The sequence below is a fragment of the Gigantopelta aegis genome, chromosome 3 (assembly GCF_016097555.1).
Source record: "Gigantopelta aegis isolate Gae_Host chromosome 3, Gae_host_genome, whole genome shotgun sequence".
Lineage (NCBI taxonomy): Eukaryota > Metazoa > Mollusca > Gastropoda > Neomphalida > Peltospiridae > Gigantopelta > Gigantopelta aegis.
In genome coordinates, this window is record NC_054701.1 from 59234261 (window position 1) to 59252125 (window position 17865).

The following is a 17865-nucleotide window of genomic DNA, read 5'->3' on the forward strand; positions in this document are numbered from 1 at the left end:
TCAGTCACCCTTGATTCCTGTTGAGTCCAGTGTGTGTGTGTGTGTGTGTGTCTGTGTGTGTGTGTGTCCGTGTGTGTGTGTATGTGTGTGTGTCTGTGTGTGTCTATGTGTGTGTGTGTGTGTCAATGTGTGTCTGTGTGTGTGTGTGTGTTTATGTGTGTGTGTCTATGTGTGTGTGTATGTGTGTGTCTGTGTGTGTCTATGTGGGTGTGTGTCTGTGTATGTGTGTCTCTATGTGTGTCTGTGTGTGTCTCTCTCTGTATGTGTGTCTGTGTATGTGTCTGTGTGTGTGTGTGTCTGTGCGTGTGTGTGTGTGTCTGTGTGTGTGTGTCTGTGTGTGTGTATGTGTGTGTCTGTGTCTCAGTGTGTGCGTCTATATGTGTGTCTGTGTGTGTGTGTGTGTCTGTGTGTGTCCCTGTGTGTGTGTGTGTGTCTGTGTGTGTCTCTGTGTGTGTGTGTGTGTGTCTGTGTGTGTGTATGTGTGTGTCTGTGTCTCAGTGTGTGCGTATATGTGTGTGTGTGTGTGTGTGTGTCCATGTGTGTGTGTGTGTCTGTGTGTGTCTATGTGTGTCTGTGTGTGTGTGTCTGTGTCTCAGTGTGTGTGTGTCTCTGTGTGTGTGTGTGTCTGTCTGTGTGTGTGTCTGTGTGTGCCTGTGTGTGTCTGTGTGTGTGTGTGTGTCTGTGTGTGTGTGTGTGTGTCTCTGTGTGTGTGTGTCTGTGTGTGTGTGTGTGTGTGTGTGTGTCTGTGTCTGTGTCTGTGTGTGTGTGTGTGTGAGTGAAAGAGAGAGACACATAGAAGAGAAAGATGGAAAGACACACACACATACACAGAGAGGGAGAGAGAAGTTTGTTTTACGACACCACTAGAGCACATTGATTTATTAATCATCGGCTATTGGATGTCAAACATTTGGTAATTTTGACATATAGTATTAGAGAGGAAACCTGCTACATTTTCCCATTAGTAGCAAGGGATCTTTCATGTGCACCATCCCACAGACAGGATAGCACATACCACATCCTTTGATATTCCAGTCATGGTGTACTGGCTTGGATGAGAAATAGTCCAATGGGCCCACCAACGGGGATTGATCCCAGACTGACCGACCGACCGACACAGAAAGAGAGAGAGAGATGGGGTACCGTCCATGATTTTTGAAAGAGGTGTTGATATCACAAAATGTAAATGAGGAAGGGTAAATGTTTAATGAGGAGGAAGGGTAAATGTGTAATTGTTTAATTGTTTAATAGCCCTCATCATATTTTTATTGATTGAAGCATCTGCTACAAAGTGAAAATTGGGTCATTTATTTAAGCTGGAGGTGACACGAATCAAAACTAACCCGAAGAATAATCTTGCCATAATGTTTGTAATTGATACATATTTTATAGTAATAAAAGTGCTTTATGGAGAATAAAACTAGTTTCAAGATTAAACTTAAAAGTTAAGATCACAGCAATTAAAGTAACAGACCTTAATTTTTAAATACTGTGATACATTGTTCACTATTGAAGCCATTTTTGATAATTGAAATCTGACATTACTTTGATTTTATTGTTTAGATTATCCATTTCCGTACATCCGAAGTGTTTCTGGTCATCCTGGTGTTTCTAATACCATAAAATGCATTTTTCATATTTTTAAAAACTCGTATACCTCTGAGAAGTAATGGTCTTGGAGATTAGCTTTTCTTTTTTTTTTAACAGTATTTTCCAGTTTAAACATCACAGACTTTTGTTTTACTCTGTTGTAACTTTATCCAAATGTGTTGTAGGTTTGTAGATCAAGCAAACCATTTTCACTGGTTTTTAACTTGGGTCTGTGACTTTAATTTTAATGTCAGGGGTGAGGCGTAGCCCAGTGGTAAAGTGCTCGCTTCATGTGCGGTTGGTTTTGGGATCGATCCCCATCAGTGGACCCATTGCGCTATTTCTCACTCCAGCCAGTGCACCACAACTGGTATATCCAAGGCCTTGGTATGTGCTATCCTGTCTATGGGATGGTGCATATATGCTGCTAATTGACAAGAGTAGCCCATGAAGTGTCGACGGCGGGTTTCCTCTCTCAATATCTGTGTGGTCCTTAACCATATGTCCGACGCCAATATAACCGTACAAAAAATGTGTTGAGTGCGTCGTTAAATAAACCATTTCCTTCTTCTTCCTTAAGTTTAATGTCTTGTATTTCAATTAATTTTCAATTATTTTATCAATACCTTTGACATTTGGCAAACAGAATGTTAGCGATAGTTTTTTTAAAGTTGCAGACCCTATGTTTCAACCCATGAAAATGAACACTAAGTTTGCTTAATCTAGAATCTTGTAACAGTGTACAGTGAATGCTCTCAAGATCGGACCGTCTGTAAACTGGAGTTCCCTCAAAACCGGACGTTTTACAGAGTCCCATTTTAAAAACTAGAACAGAACTTCACCTGTGTAAACTGGATCCCTCTAAAAACCGGACATTTGTCTTGGTCCCAAGGGTGTCCGGTTTAGAGGGGTTTGACTGTAGATCTGGATAAAGTAATAATAGAGTGAACTGAAATATGTGGTGTTTAAATGGTGAAATACAGTCTAAAAATAGACTACAGCTTGGCTCAATAACCCTTTACTCCCCAAATATATTATGTTTCTTGAGAATTATAAAAAAATTATTTTGGGGTATAACAAAATCCAGGATGACCAGAAATACTTCAGATGTAAGAAAATGGATATTCTAAATGCTAAAATGTAAGTAAATTCTATTTTAAATGATCAAAAATGGCTCTAATATTAAAAAAATATATTGTTACACAGTAGTGTTTTAAAAATATGTTGTAGTGTTTAAAAACTAGCGTCTGTAGTTTTTTAAGTTTTCATGGTTTGGGATTGTCATATTATTTAGAACAATATTAATGTAGAAATAAATCTTTTACTTTTTTTTAGATTTGCCAGTCATTTTTTGGAGAAAGGTGTTCCTAAAAGAACGCTGACAAAAGCATATGGAATTCGGTTTATTGTATCTGTTCAAGGAAGAGCCGGCAAATTTGATATTGTGCCGCTGATGCAGAACATAGGAAGTGGTTTAGCTCTGCTGTCCATTGTAAGTACTTCCCCTCTACTCTGGGCACCGTTCCACGTAGGGTGGCAGACATAGCCCAGTGGTAAAGCGCTCGCTTGATGCTCGGTCGGTTTGGGATCGATCCCCGTCAGTGGGCCCATTGAGCTATTTCTCGCTCCAGCCAGTGCAACACGACTGATACATCAAAGGCTGTGGTATGTGCTATCCTGTCTATGAGATGGTGCATATAAAAGATTCCTTGCTGCTAATCGAAAAAACGTAGCCCATGAAGTGGTAACAGCAGGTTTCCTCCCTCAATATCTGTGTGGTCCTTAACCATATGTCCGATGCCATATAACCATAAATGAAATGTGTTGAGTGCGTCGTTAAATAAAACATTTCCTTCCTTCCGTTCCACGAAGCGATCTTAGCCCTAAGATTACCTTAGGCGCATAGCTACCTTATGCACTTAAGTTGATCTTAGGCCTAAGATAGCTTTGTGAAACGGGGCCCTGTTTTCTAGATACACAAAAGGAAGGAAATGTTTTTATTTGACGACGCACACAACACATTTTATTTATGGTTATATGGCATCAGACATATGGTTAAGGACCACACAGATATTGAGAGAGGAAACCCGCTGCCGCCACTTCATGGGCTACTGGGAATGGGAACTCTATTTACGTTCACCTCACCGTGGTGCAGGGGTGTAACATTCTCTTTGAGAATGGCCAATACAGCACAAAATTGAAGTTTTGAGTAAGATTCAGTATACGTAAGATTCTGTGATATTTGTGTTTTTGCACAGTTCTTTACACTGTTTTTGTTTGTCTTGAATTTTTATATTGATGTTGATCATCACTTTATTTATTTGCATTACCATAATTTGACACCCAATAGCCGATGTATTTTTCGTGCTGGGGTGTCGTTAAACATTCATTCATTCATTCATTCTATTTACGTGCCCATATCCACAAGGGTTCAGGCACTCCAACCACAGACTTGGTTTCTGACACGTCGCCAGTGGCCAACTCCGGGGCGGGAGGGGATGGGCTACTCTTTTCGATTAGCAGCAAGGGATCTTTTATATGCACATTCCCACAGAAAGGATAGTACATACCATGACCTTTGTTACACCAGTTGTGGAACACTGGCTGAAATGAGAAATAGCCTAATGGGTCCACCGACGGGGATCGATCCTAGACCGACTGCGCATCAAGTGAACGCTTTACCACTGAGCTACGTTCCGCTCCCAGATACACAACAGAGAGTTGATAAAGGGAAATGATGACCTTGATTGCTGAATGGTTCAAAATTCTGGAAATTCGAAAATGCTTGTTGTTGTTGGGACAGGAAGTTGTGGTGGAGGAGAGTTAACTTGACCTTACAGTTCTCCCACATAGCAGAAATTAAACAAAAATAACCTCTGATTAAACTGTCGATTATTTTGAAAGTCCTGGTACAAATATTCATCAGAAATGGAACAAAATATATGTCTATTAAACTATCATTGGGCTATTTCTCGTTCCAGCCAGTGCACCACGACTGGTATGTCAAAGGCTGTGGTATGTGCTATTCTGTCTGTGGGATGGTGCATATAAAAGATCCCTTGCTACTAATGGAAAAATGTAGCGGGTTTCCTCTATCAAAATTACCATATGTTTGACATTCAATAGCTGATGATTAATAATCAATGTGCTCTAGTGGTATCGTTAAACAAAACAAACTTTAAACTTTTTGAAAGACCTAGTGCAGATATTCATCAGAAATGGAACAAACTATACCATCAGTGTCACAATCTGCGTTCACTTAACGATAAAAATACAAATACAATATTTAGCTATGATACATGAAACAAAATAGATTGTGATTAGTTAAAGGGACATTCCTGAGTTTGCTACATTGTAAGATATTTTCAACTATAAAATATTTCTACGAGTAAACTTACATATTAAATATATTTTCTTGTTTAGAATATCAGTGTCTGTATATTCAATGTGTTTCTGGTCGTCTTAATATTTGCAAGAAGTGGAAACTGGATTTTTCTTCAAATAATTTCGTACATACGAAAACAAAATATTTTAGGAAATAAAATGAAATTTTACCTAGTACAAATATTAGAACGATCAAAAACATGTTTTAATATACAGTCACTAATATTTTATGCAGAAACATATATTTGATATGTAATTATAATCGTTAAAAAGTCTGTTAGTTGATAACATCTTAAAAACTGCAGCAAACTCAGGAATGTCCCTGTAAAATAAAAAATCAACAATGTGGACGTAAAACAAATACATTCTAGTAAACAAAAATGAAGCACCCTCCAGTAAACAGGAAAGAGAGCAACTTTCTAACTGCATTCAGGCACGTGTGTTTGCAAAAAAGTATCATACCACGCATGTGCAGTTTGACGTTTTCAATAAATGACAAAAATATATGTTTTTTAACTATGCACAGTTGATGAACACTTTGTTTAATAGTTTTTTAAAAGGAAAAATTCAGTTTGTCAAACGTTCTGGTCCGGTCCACATTTTACCAATTCCCATCGCTAACACTTGATGTCAATACTGATAGGCATTATGTTCATACCAGTGAATAGTTTGTAAAATAATTATTTTTTTAAATGTATTGATTCTTAATTAACAAAATTTATACACTCAAAATTGTTTACAATTGTTATAAATGGATTATGAATACTATTCACTACAGTAGAGGCTCAAAAATGTAGCATACCTTTTGCAGATCGAATGTAATAATTGAAAATAAATTTGTAGCAACAGGGGACTTAAAAATAATTTTTTAAAAATGATTAGGCCTTGTTGATCTGGCACGTGTGAGGTCATGTGACACGCACCGAATGTTAATTCATCTTCCTCCATTTTAAGTCAATTTTTACGAGCCATGTGGACCTGATATCAGTAATTTTAAGGAATAAACAAAAACGACTTAGTAAAATTAATAGTTTTAGGAGTTTGTAAAGTTTTGTGTTTAGATACTTACTTGTCTGAACTTTATTATTAATTAAAATGTTACAGAACTGTGAAGAAAAAGCTCACAAATGAACGACAAGCAGATTACTACAAATCAGATGTTGATTGCGCGATCCGTGCACGAGAAAATGAACTGAATGGAGATGGACGCATAAAGCAATTAGGGACGTTGCTGGGGTGGATCTAGAGGGGGGGTCCAAGGTGTCCGGACCCCCCCCCCCCCCCTCAAATTTGAGAAGTGGCCCTATTATTAAGGATTTTTAGGTTTTTTACAAATTTATTTATTCTGTCAATGTATAGAACACTGTAGAATACGTCTGCCAGCGTCCCTGTTGTAGCACTATTATATTATGGTCCATGTGAACCGTGTGTAATTTTTCAATAGTGCCTTTTCATAAACTTATGGTGCCCTTTTTGTCTTGGACCCCCCTTCATCAGAAAAGCTGGATCCGCCCCAGCGTTGACGATATTTCTAATGAAACTATCAGTTATTTTGAAAGACCTGGTATAAATTATTTCTTGGTTGGCTACTGAACATGTTTTACTGGACAGTAAAACCTCTCTATTAAGGCCTTCGAAGAAAGGGGCAGGATGTAGCCCAGTGGTAAAACGTTCGCTTGATGCGCGGTCGGTCTGAGATCGATCCCTGTCTGTGGGCCCATTGGGCTATTTCTCGTTCCAGCCAGTGCACCACGACTGGTATAGCAAAGGCCATGGTATGTGTTATCCTGTCTGTGGGATGGTGCATATAAAAGATCCCTTTCTGCTAATCGAAAAGAGTAGCCCATGAAGTGGTGACAGCGGGTTTCCTCTCTCAATATCTGTGTGGTCCTTAACCATATGTCTGACGTCATATAACCGTAAATAAAATGTGTTGAGTGCGTCGTTAAATAAAACATTTCCTTCCTTCATGTACAGAACTATAATATGCATTTGAAATGTCTTGTGACACATACTCATCTACCAGCTGAGCTAGATCCCTCCAGTTACTCCCAAGTTGCATAGAGATTCTTTATTTTGAAATGTCTTGTGACACATACTCATCTACCAGCTGAGCTAGATCCCTCCAGTTACTCCCAAGCTGCATAGAGATTCTTTATTTTGAAATGTCTTGTGACACATAATCATCTACCAGCTGAGCTAGATCCCTCCAGTTACTCCCAAGCAGCATAGAGATTCTTTATTTTGAAATGTCTTGTGACACATACTCATCTACCAGCTGAGCTAGATCCCTCCAGTTACTCCCAAGCTGCATAGAGATTCTTTATTTTGAAATGTCTTGTGACACATAATCATCTACCAGCTGAGCTAGATCCCTCCAGTTACTCCCAAGCAGCATAGAGATTCTTTATTTTGAAATGTCTTGTGACACATACTCATCTACCAGCTGAGAGCTAGATCCCTCCAGTTACTCCCAAGCTGCATAGAGATTCTTTATTTTGAAATGTCTTGTGACACATACTCATCTACCAGCTGAGCTAGATCCCTCCAGTTACTCCCAAGCTGCATAGAGATTCTTTATTTTGAAATGTCTTGTGACACATAATCATCTACCAGCTGAGCTAGATCCCTCCAGTTACTCCCAAGCAGCATAGAGATTCTTTATTTTGAAATGTCTTGTGACACATACTCATCTACCAGCTGAGCTAGATCCCTCCAGTTACTCCCAAGCTGCATAGAGATTCTTTATTTTGAAATGTCTTGTGACACATAATCATCTACCAGCTGAGCTAGATCCCTCCAGTTACTCCCAAGCAGCATAGAGATTCTTTATTTTGATGTTTTACGGCAGTGCTTTAAACAGTCTTCACTGATACTGGTACATTTAGTTCCACACCATGACCATTGAATGATTGAATAATGACATTAAAGAACTGAATTATTGATTTCTCTTTTATCATCTCCATGGACATTGAACTTCTGTTGTTTTTTTTCTTTTGATGGCAGATCCTCTACTTGTACAGTTTTCATCAACGTAATTAATTAACATTCCTTTTACACGGACAGTGACACTGGGCTTATTGTATTTGTAGCGATTGAACCATAAGAGTTTAATGTTACATTGTTATGCATAATGCTTGAATTTGAAGACAGTCAGTATTTTTGTGTGGATGAAGTGGCATACAACTCAGTCCAGCACTCCTAATTACTTTCATTTTGGAATAAAATTTGGGAATACCTGTCTTTCCATCCATCCATCCATCCATCCATCCATCCAACAACCCACCCACCCACCCACCCATCCACCCACCCATCCATCCATCCATCCATTCTCCATCCCATCCATCTATCCATCCATCCATCCACCCATCCACCCATCCACCCATCTATCTATTCATCCAGCCAGCCAGCCAGCCAGCCAGCCATCCAGCCATCCAGCCATCTATCCATCCATCCATCCATCCATCCATCCAACCATCCTCTCATCCATCCATCCATTTATCCATTCTCTATCCATCCATCCATCCACTCATCCATCCATCCATCCATCCATCCATCCATCCATCCATCCATCCATCCATCTATCCACCCATCCATCCATCCATCTATCCACTCATCCATCCATCCATCCATCCATCCATCCATCCATTCATCCCTCCCTCCCTCCCTCCCTCCATCCCTCCATCCATTCTCCATCTATCCATCCATCCATCCATCTATCCATTCTCCATCCATCCATCCATTCTCCATCCATCCATCCACCTATCCTTCCTTCCATCCATCCATCCATCCATCCATCCATCCATCCACTCATCCATCCATCCATCCATTCTCCATCCATCCATCCACCTATTCATTCATCCATCCATCCATCCAAAACCCATCCCCCCAAACCCATCCCCCCAAACCCATCCATCCATCCATCCATCCATCCATCCATCCACTCATCCACTTATCCATCCATCCATTCTCCAACCATCCATCCACTCATCCATCCATCCATTCTCCAACCATCCATCCATCCATCCATCCATTCTCCAACCATCCATCCATCCATCCATCCATTCTCCAACCATCCATCCACTCATTCATCCATCCATTCTCCAACCATCCATCCATCCATCCATCCATCCATTCTCCAACCATCCATCCATCCATCCATCCATTCTCCAACCACTCATCCATCCATCCATTCTCCAACCATCCATCCATCCACCCATTCATCCATCCACCCACCTACCCACCCACCATCCATCTATCCATCCATCTATCCATCCATTCATCCATCGATCTGTATTTATTATTCCTATTTGCTCATTTGTTCATTTAGCTATTTGGATCATAACATATTACAAAAACTACTTACCACTGAATACTATATCAACATATGGAGTGTGGGGGTGGGGGTGGGGATATGATTTAGGAGTGTTTTATTTAACGACACCTCTAGAGCACATTGATTTTTATCTTATCAACGTCAAACACATTGCGATTCTGACATATTTCTTTAGAGATAACCCGCTGCTGCCACATAGGCAGCAAGGGGTCTTTTATATACATTTTCCCACAGACAGGACAGCACATACCACAGCATTTGATGAACCAGTTGTGGACCACTGGTTGGAACGGAAAATAGCCCAAACTGCAAATGGGTCTACTGAGAAGGATTGATCCGATGACCGACCACTTCACAGGCGGACACGCTACTGCTTGAGCTACATCTGATTTAGGAGGTATAGAACCTGATAATATGATTGCTTCCATTTTTAACTGTTTTGTGTGCATTGTACTTTCCAGGCAACTATTATATGTGACATCTTTGTGCTGTATATCCTAAAAGCAAGATCATTGTTCCGGGACAAGAAATATCTCACCGTCACAGGAGATGATGCATATTATGAGGTACACTTTCTTCTGTTTTGATTTCCTTCATTTTATTTGCAGCTCACCAAAACCCAAGTTTGCTATAAACTGGCCCAGCAATTAAGTCAGTAAACAATTGTATTTAAATATATATATATATATATATATATATATATATATATATATATATATATATATATATATATACACATACAGACAATTTGCTTGTGCATATATTTTAGAAGTGTATTTTTAAAGAGGGTTGGGGCTAAACTGTGGCTAGTGAAATTTATGAAGGGTTAAGACATGCTTCCCCAGAAAAGTATTGAAACGAAGAGAACATTTGAAGAGTTTCATCGCAAAACGCGATAAACGCCATATTAAAAACAATTGTGCAAACACCACTCATACTATACACTGTTCACACGTAGACAAACACAAGTTCAAATTCTGTTTTCAGCAAAACGCGATACAATTGTCTGAGGATATATCACAGATTGCAGAGAAACTGGTGTAGTGTTTATGGTGGTTTGGAATAAAACGTTTTTAGGATTGGGTGTGTATAGTGGTGTTTATCGTGTTTTGCGATGAAACTCTTCATTTGCTTGATCAAGGGGAGGGTTTGACTACCGTAATCAGTTTTTCATTTTTTTTAAATGAATTTATCGATGTACAACTCTCAAAAACTGCATAAAATTGCGTAGCATGGTGAAGGATTTTAAACTAAACACCTCAGAAAATCACGTCAAATGAGATGTCATTATGTAAAGCAGATAATGGGAGGAACGTCAGAACCTGATTTATGAATTATGTGTAGTTTTTAACTCAATAATAAGTTGTGCTGTTTATAATTATAAGAATTGTTCGTCAAATTTATCGATGTATAACAGTCACATATTTAGTATAAAACTGCTATCCTGTGCGATTTAATACAATTTGTGACTGTTGTACGTCGATAAATTTGCAAAATATTACCAACAATTCTTATAAATATTGTTGCCAAATTAAACAGAACTTATTTAGAAACCACCTTACAAACACTTTGCATGTATTATGAAGTGCATTGTGACATTTAAATGTTGAACTGCATGATACTTTCAAATCCCACCATACCATTTGTTTGTTTTCTATAATACATTTTCAAGCCTTGTAGAGTTTCTTTTGAACATCAGTGTAGTAAAACATGAACGACTTGAGTAACTTATAGATGGGAACAAAGTTTTCTGCAAGATTAAGCTTTTAGTGTTTTGCTTTCTCTCTTGCACTGCTTTATGAATAAGCCTGCTTGAATTTGAAGACGCTTAGTATTTTTGGTGGATGAATGTTTACTTATTAACAATGCAGCCCTTGGAAATAAGTCGTGAACAGTAGGTTTGGTCTCGTAACGGTTACGTCTTGGTGCTGTCCCCATAACACGTTGCATGGTTGGACAATTTTTTTCAGGTGACTGCACTTACTTTCAAACATCTGCTGTAACTGTAACAAATAATATCCAAATGTTTCTATAATTACGTTTATCGTATTTCTTAGGGTGCTAAAAATTCGTTCCGGCACCATTTTCATTACAGTATCCTCTCGCGGGATTTCGTTTCATAGGAATTAAATGGGTCCTACTAAACATCAAAGTGCACTGAAATTTACAGGTCAGGTCAGGTCAGGTCAGGTCAGGTCAGGTCATAGAGCTTAACAAGCACATTCAGAGCAAGCTGTTGTAGTGCATGTCTGTCATGGGCAGAGGTGTCGACCCATGTGGGCTCCTCCGTCCAGAATGGGAAAAGGTTTGGGGTGGGTATTTACTGACCGAACATTTTGAAGTGTAAGTACAATCCTTTAGAATGAAAGAAAGAAATGTTTCATTTAACGACGCACTCAACACATTTTAGTTACGGTTATATGGCGTCAGACATATGGTTAAGGACCACACAGATTTGGAGAGGAAACCCGCTGTCGCCACTACATGGGCTACTCTTCCGATTAGCAGCAAGGGATCTTTTATTTGCGCTTCCCACAGGCAGGATAGCACAAACCATGGCCTTTGTTGAACCAGTTATGGATCACTGGTCGGTGCAAGTGGTTTACACCTACCCATTGAACCATGCGGAGCACTCACTCAGGGTTTGGAGTCGGTATCTGGATTAAAAATCCCATGCCTCGACTGGCATCATGGTTAGGCCATCGGTCTACAGGCTGGTAGGTACTGGGTTCGAATCCCAGTCGAGACATGGGATTTTTAATCCAAATACCGACTTCAAACCCTGATTGAGTGCTCAGCAAGGCTCAATGGGTAGGTGTAAACCACTTGCACCGACCAGTGATCCATAACTGGTTCAACAAAGGCCATGGTTTGTGCTATCCTGCCTGTGAGAATCGCAAATAACAGATCCCTTGCTGCCTGTCGTAAAAGAGTAGCCTATGTGATGACAGCCGGTTTCCTCTAAAAAACAGTGTCATAGTGACCATATGTTTGACGTCCAATAGCCGATGATGAGATAAAAAGTCAATGTGCTCTAATGGCGTTTTAAATAAAACAAACTTTACTTTTTTCTTTTCAATGAGATCAACTCGCTAACATGTATGCATCAATTAACTTATTTAGTCCCTAGTATTTTGGGTGAGATCGACTAAAAGCATATTTTTGCAATAATTTACCTAAAGTGTATAGTTACCTAAATCTGGCTAAACATTAGCATACATGTACCATTACAACTGTATCTTCATTATCTGTGAATGGCGATTAAAATATTGTAATAAAAGAACAATTCACAAATTCACCCTGCAATCGACACACGTGGCTGGCATCTCTCTTTCCTACAATGAATTGTTTTCCAGTAACGTTTTACGAATATATTAGAATTTTAATCTTTGTTGTTTTTGTTTTTTAATAATGTAGGACACATATACAAAACATGCAAATAAATGTGTCATATTATTAAATGAATAACACGAGCTCGCATTTTTCGCATTAATATTATGATCGCATTAATTTCAGGATCTACAGTACTTGATAGTGGGGTCAATTAAAAATTGATTAGCAGCTACTGTTTAATGTTTTAAAAATTGTTCAGCAATCTCGAAAACATCTGCTGCTTAATTGTAAGAAACCAAATTTAGCATCAAAACCAATGGAAGGGTAAAAGGCTTACTGGAGCACACTTCCCTCAATCTGCCAGTGACACGTGTGCAAACATTTAATTTTAAAATTTCGAATTATACTGCCAGGTATGTGTGTTAGATAAACCTTTAACTAAATCATTTTAACCAAAATGTTGCTAACATTCGAGTTACAAATAGTATAAGCGAACATGCAGGAGAAAAGGACTCACAGTAGAAAATACATGTACAGTGTAACCCCTCTAAACCGGACACCCTTGGGACCAAGATAAATGTCTGGTTTTAAGAGGGATCTGGTTTAGAGAGGTTAAGGTCTGCCCTGGTTTTTGAAAAGGGACTCTGTAAAACGTCCAGTTATGAGGTAATTCATAACGTAGCTCAGTGGTAAAGTGCTCGCTTGGCGCTCCAGCCAGTGCACCACGACTGGTACATCAAAGGCCGTGGTATGTGCTATCCTGTCTATGGGATGGTGCATATAAAAGATCCCTTGCTGCTAATCGAAAAGAGTAGCCCATGAAGTGGCGGCAGCGAGTTTCCCTCCTCAATATCTGTGTGGTCTTTAACCATATGTCCAATGCCATATAACCGTACATAAAATGTGTTGAGTGCGTCGTTAAATAAACCATTTCCTTCCTTCCTTCCAAGAGGAGTGGTGGGGAAACGACAATAATGGCGGCTCTTAAATTCGTAAGTATTGTTAACAGAGCCTTTTCAACAACTAAAATTACATATTACCGGGTAAATAAACACATTTTCCTGTTTGCAATATCAGAGTCTGTACATCCAGTGTGTTTCTGGTCACCCTAATGTTTGTAGTAGCTCAAATGTCATTTTATTTCCCAATGCAGTAAAGTACTGTTATAACGAACTGGAAGGAACCATAATTGTTAGTTCGTTATAGCAGTACACATTTGCACAAGTTGGTTATTAATGTACAGGGAGATAAAACGGGACTTTACGACCAGTTCCGTTCTATGAAGTAGTTCGTTCTAAGTATGTTTGTTATAAGTGTACTTTACTGTACTACTTCTGTTTTTCACATGAAACTATTGGTAGGTAAAATCTACTTTGGGCTACTATATACATTAGGATGACCAGGGCCCCATTCCAAGAAGCGATCTTAGCCCTAAGATCACCTAAAGTGCATAACTAACTTAAGCACTTAAGGCGATCATAGCACTAAGATCACTTTGTGGAACAGGGTCCACAAACATATTGAATGTAGAGACGCTGATATTCTAAATGAGAAAGTGTATATGGTGAAACCTGTCTAAACCATATCACTCTGGGCAATTAACATTTATCCCTATTTTAGACAGGATCTGCTGTTTAGAGGGGCGTATTTTGGAATTTATAAAATTCAGAACCATGAAACTTGGCTGGTTTAGACAGGTTTCCGGTTTGTTCAGGGTCTGGTTTAGACAGGTTTCCAGTATGTTCAGGGTCTGATTTAGACAGGATTCCAGTTTGTTCAGGGTCTGGTTTAGACAGGTTTCCAGTTTGTTCGGGGTCTGGTTTAGACAGGTTTCCGGTTTGTTCAGGGTCTGGTTTAGACAGGTTTCCAGTTTTTTCAGGGTCTGGTTTAGACAGGATTCCAGTTTGTTCAGGGTCTGGTTTAGACAGGTTTCCAGTTTGTTCGGGGTCTGGTTTAGACAGGTTTCCAGTTTGGTCGGGGTCTGGTTTAGACAGGTTTCCGGTTTGTTCAGGGTCTGGTTTAGACAGGTTTCCGGTTTGGTCGGGGTCTGGTTTAGACAGGTTTCCAGTTTGGTCGGGGTCTGGTTTAGACAGGTTTCCGGTTTGGTCGGGGTCTGGTTTAGACAGGTTTTCAGTTTTTTCAGGGTCTGGTTTAGACAGGTTTCCAGTTTGTTCGGGGTCTGGTTTAGACAGGATTCCAGTATGTTCAGGGTCTGGTTTAGACAGGTTTCCAGTTTATTGAGGGTCTGGTTTAGACAGCTTTCCCTGTATAATGAGTAATTTTAGTTCTTAAAAAGGTTCTGTTAGTGAGAAACAGTGTTAATAAAGGCAGCAGACCGAGGACAGTCTGTGTAACATTTTTGTTCATGTCAATTGTTTGTTTCTCTGAAGGAGGAACTTCTAAAATCTTCCCGAGAGCTCACTGGTCACACGCAGTATGGCTCCACGCCTAACAACAACTAACAAAGCTTTCTCATCTTCTCACTAATCAAGGTTGGTTATGTTGTCTGCAGGGCCAACACAAATAATTACTTCTTCAAAGTCAGGCTTTCCAATTAACATTTTCAATCAAAAAGATCTGTTAACTTTCATTGTTTTCTTTTTTTCTTCTTTTTTTTTAATCTGTAGAAACCAGGAATTAAGATGGTTATTCTGTTTTAATGAATGTCATTCAGATCTGTGTTTTAATTGACAAAAAGAAAATCAATTTTCTTCATGTATCACATTACTACAACTAGAATTCCACAATAATTGGCCTCAGTGGCGAAGTGGTTAAGCCATGATGTTTTAATGCTGGTAGATACCGGGTTCAAATCCCAGTACTGTCACCCATGCAGAGCGAGTTTTGACAGCTCCCTCAGTTATCAATTACAACTAACACTAATACCGGCCTCGATGGTGCAGTGGTTAAACCATCGCTGGTAGGTACAAGGTTCGCAGCCCGGTACAGGCTCCAACCCAGAGTGAGTTCTCAAGAGCTCAATGGGTAGGTGGTAAGGCCACTACACCCTCTTCTCTCTCATTAACCACTAACCAACTAACAACTAACCCACTGTCCTGGACAGACAGCCCAGATAGCTGAGATGTGTGCCCAGGACAGCGTGCTTGAACCTTAATTGGATATAAGCACGAAAATAATAATAAAAAATAAAAAACCTATAAAAAACCCTTAACACTAACCCAGTTTCCTGGATACACAGCTGAGGTAGCTAAGGTGTGTTCCCATGACAGTGTGTGTGTGTGAACCTTAGACCGGCCTCGGTGGCGCAGTGGTTAAGCCATCGGACTACAGATTGATAGGTACAGGATTCGCAGCCCGGTACCGGCTCCAACCCAGAGCAAGTTCTTAAGGGCTCAATGGGTAGGTGTAAGGCCACTACACCCTCTTCTCTCTCACTAACCAACTAACAACTAACCCACTGTCCTGGACAGACAGCCCAGATAGCTGAGGTGTGTGCCCAGGACAGCGTGCTTGAACCTTAATTGGGATAAACAGAGCATGACATGACATGCATTAATGTGATTACATTCAAACAACCATTGAAGAGATCAATGTAGCAGGTGAAATGAGAACAAGTAATTTGTTAGTGTTAGTCCTGCTATATTACTAACACACTTGGTCTGCATGCCGTCTGTCTGTCTGTCTGTCTCTTTAGCCATCTCTGCATGCATGCATTCATTATATTGTTGTACCAGCCTCGGTGGCGTCGTGGTTAGGCCATCGGTCAACGGGCTGGTAGGTACTGGGTTCGGATCCCAGTCTAGGCATGGGAATTTTAATCTAGATACCGACTCCAAACCCTGAGTAAGTGCTCCGCAAGGCTCATTAGGTAGGTGTAAACCACTTGCACTGACCAGTGATCCATAACTGGTTCAACACAGGCCATGGTTTGTGCTATCGTGTCTGTGGGAAGCGCAAATAAAAGACCCCTTGCTGCTAATCGGAAAGAGTAGCCCATGTAGTGGCGACAGCGGGTTTCCTCTCAAAATCTGTGTGGTCCTTGACCATATGTCTGATGCCATATAACCGTAAATAAAATGTGTTGAGTGCGTCGTTAAATAAAACATTTCTTTCTTTCTTTTTTTGCAAGCAATGCATGTATGATACTATTTTTTAGAAGTGTGGACGTTGAGAAAGAAAAGAATTGTTTGTCATTCCTGCCAGTGCACCACGACTGGTATAACAAAAGCTGTGGTATGTGCTGTCCTGTCTGTGGGATGGTGCATATAAAAGATCCCTTGCAACTAATGGAAAAATGTTTTACAGAGCTTCTAGAATTTAAAAAAATCCTCTAGCCATAGGATTAGTGATTTAAAAAATTTACTAGCCACGATTAAAAATCCATTAGCCCTACTTTACTTTTAAGTTAAAACAATTTTACTAAATAATATACTGAAACACAATGAAAACACAAAATTTTCATTGCAAATAACGACAAACTATTAATGAATTGATGGATATAGAGATTATTATATGAGCTTGTGTGTCGTACTGATTTTACGAAACGAGTGTCAGGATTTTTGTATTGCCCGAGCGAGAGCAAGGGTAATACATGAATCCTGACACAAATTTTGTAAAATCAGTACGACTCACACACGAGTGTAATAATTTTTTTATTATCCATATTATTATTGTTGTTGTCTTTATGAATAACAAGACCCAACTCAAAATATTTCAGCCACAACTAGAAGGAGATGATGAAATGACATCATATTTCAAATGCACAGTCTGAGCTAGGACTGGAGAAGCAACATGTGCTTCGTATGATTATTAGTAACTTGGTTATGTTGAACCACATGGATAATAAAATGTAATATGACATTAATGACTGGTATTCATGAGATACATTCACATGGAAACATGGCAACATGGCCAGTTATCATCAGTAATCGAGTTGCATTCATAATCGAAAAGTTCATCCCCCCACATATCAAGTCAGTATCTGGTGTGTCCACCATTGGCCCGTGAGCATGCGTGAAGACGACGGGGAAAGGATTGGCACAAACATCTCAAATAAGGCACAGGAATGTTCCTCCACTCCTGCAACGCCTGTGCAAGCACAGCGACGTTACTCGGTGGTGGCTGGCGGTGACGTACACGACGTCCTAACTCATCCCACATGTGTTCAGTTGGGTTCAAATCCGGTGAAACGGCGGGCCAGTTCATAACGGTGATACCGGCTTGTTGCAGGAATGCCTGGGTAATTCTTGCAGTATGTGGAC

The 17865-nt window shown here is 39.7% G+C and overlaps 1 protein-coding gene across 3 annotated transcripts in view; it reads left to right on the forward strand.

Moving 5' to 3' along the window:
- The window catches only part of LOC121368332 (P2X purinoceptor 4-like), an 89569-nt gene that overhangs the window by 63463 nt on the left and 8241 nt on the right, over window positions 1-17865 (forward strand). For 2 of the 3 annotated variants that reach the window (XM_041493016.1, XM_041493017.1), the window contains exons 9-10: window positions 2926-3082; window positions 9772-9876. In XM_041493016.1, coding sequence (XP_041348950.1) covers window positions 2926-3082; window positions 9772-9876 — 262 coding nt within the window. Of the gene's footprint in view, window positions 1-2925; window positions 3083-9771; window positions 9877-15033; window positions 15136-17865 lie in introns of all 3 variants that reach the window. The other variant, XM_041493018.1, reaches the window with a different exon arrangement.